This window comes from Macrobrachium nipponense, chromosome 6 (assembly GCF_015104395.2).
Source record: "Macrobrachium nipponense isolate FS-2020 chromosome 6, ASM1510439v2, whole genome shotgun sequence".
NCBI classification, from domain to species: Eukaryota; Metazoa; Arthropoda; class Malacostraca; order Decapoda; family Palaemonidae; genus Macrobrachium; species Macrobrachium nipponense.
The window spans coordinates 119,872,494-119,879,334 of NC_061108.1; the positions used below are offsets into that span (position 1 = coordinate 119,872,494).

Consider the following 6,841-nt stretch of genomic DNA (forward strand, 5'->3'; position numbering starts at 1 on the left):
TTATGTGCCATGAATAGTGATGAAAATAATAACGATGTTAAATACGATTTGTTAATCATATTTAATCACCGGTTCAAAATGAAAGTTAGGCAAGATCTCGAAAGTTCACAGAATGGTATTAAACTTCTACTTTTATATGTTTCGATATATATATATATATATATATATATATATATATATATATGTGTGTGTGTGTGTGTGTGTGTGTGTATATATATATACATATATATATGTGTGTGTGTATATATATATATATATATATGGTATAAGCCACGAAGGAAAAATAACGACGGAGTTTCTGCAAGATCTTTCGACTCGACGTCCTTTACTCAGTTTGTCTGCTGAGTAAAGGACGTCGAGTCGAAAGATCTTGCAGGAACTCCGTTGTTTATTTTTCCTTCGTGGCTTATACCTTTATTTATGGACTTATCACGTTCCAAACTTTCGTGATTCAGTGATACATATATACATATATATATATATATATATATATATATATATATATATATATATATATATATATTTATTTATATGGAATTTCCCATTTCTATTTATTATTCGCCAAATCGAGAAGCACTGTTTTGAAACCCCAATCCTAACAGTAACAGCAAGTAAGTTAACATTAATGATAATACTCCTCCTTGGCATCAGGTGGGAACGTACAACTCCTACAAAGTGGTCATGATGATGACTTGGCAAATGATCCTAGCAGGCTTCCTGGTCGTGATTTGTGGCTACACCTTAGGAGCCATTTTTGCCAAAATATTCTGCCTGAGCACACCTCAGGTCATCGCCGTCAGTATAGAGACGGCCCTGCAGAATCCAGGCGTGGCCTTTATCCTCCTGAAGCTCTCCATCGAAAGCCCTTACAGGTGAGTGAAATTTTCCTTAGGAGGGAGGTCTAGAGCAGGGGTTCGTAATAAGGGGTATCCATACCCCTTAGGGGTATGAGAACCACATGCTGGGAGTATGGGACTTGATCTCTAAATATATATGTATATATTTTATATTAATGCGTCAATGTGTACATGGGTACATTTGTAAATAAATAACTATATAAAACTTTAAATGCTTTTGATTGTCTTGTATTTCGATTCCTAGCTATTCATACCTAAATTACGTTTTAAAATAAGTATATTAAGTTATATTATCACCAAAAAGGACTTAGGTGGATTTAAGCAAAGGGGATATAGAAGCATTGGGCAATGGGGGTCTGGAGTCATCAAATGGTTAAGAACCCCTGGTCTAGAGCCCCCTACTTTCTGTCACCCATGTCCCCCTCTCCTTCCTTTTTCCTACACTCCTTTGTGTGCATGTGTGTGTGTGCGTTTTGGGGGTCTAGGTAAACAAGGGTTTTTGGTTCCCCTACTAAATTACCTTTGCAAATACCATTTCTACATTCTATACGCAGAGATTTCCTCACTATGCTGATAGCCTTCAATTCGCCGTTTTTAGACTTTCACAAAATAAAATTTTTTCAAAAGCAATTTCAATAATATTTTCTTATAAATACATAATATATATATGATACACTCTCATTCCACTTACCTGTTGATGACCAGTGACACGATCCTTATACACTTTATTCTTTCAGTGATTTGGCGTCCGTACCGATCATGGCCGCTCTGTTCGTCAGTGGACCTCCACTGGTCATCACTTACTTCCTGTACCAACTGGCGAAAAAATGCTGTGGATGCTGTAAAGGAGAGGACAAGGAAACGGCGATTCCCCAACAGACTTCCCCAGAGGAGTCGTCGTTCATCCCCGGCGAGGATTTACGGGAGGATGGAACAAAATCTAAGGAAATATCCATGGGGTAAAGGTTAAAGGAATTACAATGGGTTAGTTGTTAACAGTTATAGACTATTGTGTGGTAATTAACACAATATAAAAGGGTTAAGGATCATGCCAAAGAGACGATAATTCTGGATGTAGATTCAGGATGCATCAGTGAGGGAAAGTAGTGCTATCCGTTCCAGGTCAAAGTTTACAGATCATTCCACTGGACAAAAGATGAAGAATTGGCTGCATAATAGAAAAGATACATCCTTGAGATACAGCTTACAGAATCTGTCGAAGAAAAACGATTAGAGACAGTGTCAAGGTAAAGATTAAAGTATACATCGTAGCATAAAGTTTACAGATAATTTAAAGGAATTAAGGCTGAATGCAGTTGGACAGAAATAACAAATAGGCTTTAAATTAACTACTGGCTAGACTTCAATAAATACAAACGAAAAGTGATCGCAGTACAAAATTTAAGTTTATCAGAAGATGAATGTCAGAAATACTTTGAGATCAGTTTAAAAGCAAATGCCGTAAGATAATTTTTAAAGGATTTACCAATTTATGATTCTAAGATAAAACTACATAGGATGAAAACCTAAGAAAAAAAATCCTTAGATGAGTAATTATTAAATACATCACTTCAAGGTGAATTCTCAAATACACTGCGTGGGATAATGTTTTAGTGAAATTCTTTTCATAAGGTGTCACGGAATGATAATTCAGTAGACCCTATAATTAAGAGGGAAAATAAATTCTAGTCATTTCAACAGTAATTGCTCTGGGAAAATGCATTAACCCTTGTTTCAAAATTAAAGAGAACGCGTTTGGATAGGCTTAGAGCGAGCTTCCGTTTGGAATTAAATCAAAAGAGAAAATGTATGGCATAACATTCTAAGATAAACGCCCTTTGGAACACAGCTCTGAGGGAAATCCCATTTGTATTTAAATCAACAGGGAAACCGTATGGGGTGAGGGATTTTAAATTACGTAAAGGAAAAGGACTAAAACTAACAGAGATGACAACGTATTCTCCCGTGGCTGGGGAGATTTTGCCATTAAGTTAAAGTAGTTCTTATGACGAAATATTAGAAGTTCTAATTTAGTATAATACTTGCACATTTGATTTTCATTTCACGTGCACGTATTGTATCATTTTGAAAACAGGTTTAATGACAGACATTCGACTTTTTTAAAATATATGCAATGAGTTGTCATGCAAAAAGCAAATATGTACTTTTTATGTATGCCCATGTAAGACTGACATATCAAAACAGTTAGGCTGAAGATAAATATCAAATAAATTACACAACTTTTTTTTATATCGAAATGAAAAAGTAAAGGAATTGGCAAGATGAGATCTGTTTCCTTTAAAAACCTGCTTTAACACCTTTACTCTTCAAATACCAAAAGTTAATAACAGCTGCTGAATGTAACCAGAAGCGTGAGCTTATAACTTGCTTGATATAAGTCATATAAACATTATCTGCTATATGTAGCTCTCTCAGAGACAATCAATCACAAAACTGAAACGAAGTCTAATATTTTCGTGGGTCGATCTACTGATGCGACACAAAAATCAAGATTCTGGCCTTCAACAATTCCTGGTACATTTTTTATAAAAGGGAGAGAAATTGTATGATTACGGTAATTGGGGAAAAACTTAGTCTTTATGTAAATCAAGGCTAAGTAACGCTCAAAGAATATTTTTATCAGCAGCGGGACATAGACGCAACATTATTTGCATTCATGTTTTAGCAGATGAGTTCGGGGAGATGGTTAGTGATCAGTCACAGTAATTTGGACGAGTAAAAGTCACTGAGGCGGTAACTGATTACCCGTTTCGATCCAGGCCCGAAGGAGGGAATAAAGAGTAAACGGAACGAAGGAACAAGGGTCGTACTCACGAAGGACATGATATACCTGCCTCTTAAAGAAAGGAAGGCTATGAGAGTAAAAAAAGAAAACAGAAGCGGGAAGAGACTTCTACAGCCGGACGTAAAATAGAATAAACAGTTACTGACAGGACGACTGCAGTTTTCCAAAGAGCTGATGTGGGAAGAGGCAGCCTGAGAGGAGGGTGACTTCTCCCCATTAATGCAATGCAGCACTATCCCCCACCCAGCAAAAAAGAAAGAAAAAAAAAATTAGTCCTTCCTTCCATGGCCCCCTTGCATCTATGAGTAAAATTCCCTCCCAGATTTTAAATGAAAATAAAAAAAAATGAGAGAGAGCGAAAGGAAGAGAAGGGGTTTCGAGGGACTGAGAGGGAGGTAAATAATTACAAAACATGGCAAGCCCAACGAGTCTAACTAGAGAAGTAGAATATAGGAAACAACGTTATAAGGCGATACTTCTACATTTTTTCATAAACCTGTGAATATTACCCCCCTAACTCTTGTTACGAGAACGAATATAATTAGGGATTTTTTTTCCTGTGGCTCGCGCCTCCCATGGAAATTGCTGACGCCCCCCCCCCCCCTTAGGGGGCGGCTCGCCCCCAGGTTAACCAATGATATAGAACAAAGGGTGGGAAGTACCCTCTCGGCGGGGAGGAAGAGGATCAAGAAAGGAAGTGAGAGTGGAGCTGCTGATCAAGATGGAAACTCTGGAGCAATGCACCTTATGGATGTAACAATTGCTGAGGCTACTTACCCTGGAAGGAATGTCAGTGGAGAGTTATTAACAAGAAGAACTGTAGCAAGGCAGGTCCTAAGATGCCCCTCACTTTCTTTTTCCCAAATTCGGGAAGTTTTAGAACTTAAACTATGTATCTTCCAGAGAGGCTTTAATGGTATTCTGCGGTAGCTTGTTATTGCAAAATCATGACTTTTTCCAATCTAATCTTAATCTTAAATGACCTATTACTGAAAATGTTGAAGACATTACTGAAATCAAGGGATCATTTTACAAAGAATGCAAATTACAACACAAGCATCATACTCACAAATACACACTTCTGGAGTTGCCAGACGGATTGGAAAATCATTGCCCTCCTCCTGAAAAAGAAACCCTTTCTAAGTCCCAAAAAATAAATGACAACTGTAATACAATCAGGAATTTATTAACGATCATTACTGTGCTACTTTAATAAAAAAGTTTTAATGTTTTTAGGCAGTTGATAAGTTTTGTCGAAAATTACATTCTAGTGTCTATCTATCTTTCTACATACGTGTGTGTGTGTGTGTGTGTGTGTGTGAGTGTTTGTGTAAACTAGCCAGTTGTTATCATGTAATTTTTTTTTTAAAGCCAAGCTCTCCCAAACAAAATTGTTCTTCATTTTGCGCAGATTCTAAACCTACTTTGCACTTCAGGGACCGCGAGTCATCATTTTTCTCAAATATCTTTCAAACTAAATATTTAATCAAAATGGTATTTTAACACAGTGTACAAGACACCTCCCGCTAATTATTGGTAATATTGTTAGTAAAGGGTTTAAAAGGTCCAACAGGAGGAAAACCTCGCAGTTGCACTATGTGTTATGAGAGGGTGGAAAGTAAGATGAAGAAAGAGAATATGAAAGGAGGTACAGTAAAAGGAACGAAAGTGGTTGCAGCTAAGGGCCGAAGGCACACTGCAAAGAACCTTAAATAATGCCTACACCGCATGAGGTCCACTGACGCCACTAACCCCCTACGCCCTACGGGATTGGTACTATGGTGCATTGTCAAATGGTGTTAGTTAAAGCGTTTACTCTTGACCTCCTTCCCTCCCTCCCTCCCTTTCTCTCACTCTTCCTTTATCGGTGTTTTTCTCATTTCTCCCCCAATTTACATACTGTAATTTTCAATATGGAATGGAATACCGTTTTCCATGATATTTTTCAATACCAGCAGATAATTGGAGAGTTCATAATGAAAAGGATAACGAAGTTTGACGGTAAGAAAGGCTTTTCAGCTATAAAACTGAGACCCTCGTACCAAAGAGACAAAAATAAATAAGTGTTGTTCTCAGGAATAAATCAGAGACAAATTAGATACAGGAATCACCTGGTAAATAAGCTCGGAACTGCCACAGTGACCTACAAAAATGTCATGAAACTGAAAACTCTTTTATCTGTAAACAAACACCAATAAACACAAACAATATGACAATTTTTCAAGCACTGCTTGCTTTACATGAAGTAATTGCCTTGATGTCGTCCCTTGAGTGAATACACAGCCAAATAACAAAACAATTGCTCACAGAAAAATAGGTCGTTTAGCATGAAGCCGAGAGCAAAATCGTTTGCTTTACCAACAAAGAAAATAAAAGGCTCAATGTCACCATAAACGAACATAGGATGCATCTGTGTGGGAAGAACAAAAATGACCGACTACCAGAACAGTAAAATTAAACCTTTGACAAAACAAACAAACAAAAAAAAAAACAAAGGCCGTTTTGAGTGCATGGAATGGAACAACATGGAGAAACAATGGAACACAAATAGCCTATCTCTAGGAAGGATTACAATAAAACAGCTACCGCCTGTAAAGTGGATATCTCTGATACCAAAAGCAAAATGACTGGGATTCCACCAGACTATTCTTCAGACCCCTAGGCCTTTCTCAGGGGGGTTTTGTTTAAGATTCAACGGAGACCAGCCACTACTTATCATTTTATTTAAGTACCACCAGTGCGTTCTTCCTATCAAAGTTACCTATTACTAAGAATCAAGGTTTTTATCTCCCAACTTCAATAGTACGATCTAAACTCGAGAGGAACCTGTGACATAAGTTACACAAACTCCTGCTAGTGCCTTAAAGAGGCTGATGAACTTTCTCACACATTACAACCTGCCTCGGGCACAACGGATGGCTGGCATCGCTAGCAAGGACTTTCCACGTCATAAAAGGATAATCCTCGACTCGATTTGCACTGAACGTAATACTAAGTAGTTACGTCTTCATGCAGAAGTAAAATAAGTCACATTAAAGGAGCAGTGGAAGATCCAGGTCATGACAAATCGCCGCGGGAAAGTCAGAGGCCAACTCTAACCCATACCAGTCTAACCCCTAACAATCTAACCTTCAGTTGTATTTGAAGGTGGCATAGTATTAAAAAAAAAATTGCATTG

The 6,841-nt window shown here is 37.6% G+C and overlaps 1 protein-coding gene across 1 annotated transcript in view; it reads left to right on the top strand.

Moving 5' to 3' along the window:
* LOC135216066 (ileal sodium/bile acid cotransporter-like) overlaps positions 1–3,140 on the top strand; it is a 35,382-nt gene extending 32,242 nt beyond the window's left edge. Inside the window, exons 7-8 of the mRNA XM_064251058.1 lie at positions 652–872; positions 1,595–3,140. Coding sequence (XP_064107128.1) covers positions 652–872; positions 1,595–1,820 — 447 coding nt within the window. The 3' untranslated portion in view covers positions 1,821–3,140. The remainder of the gene's footprint in view (positions 1–651; positions 873–1,594) is intronic.
* Positions 3,141–6,841: the final 3,701 nt, after the last annotated feature.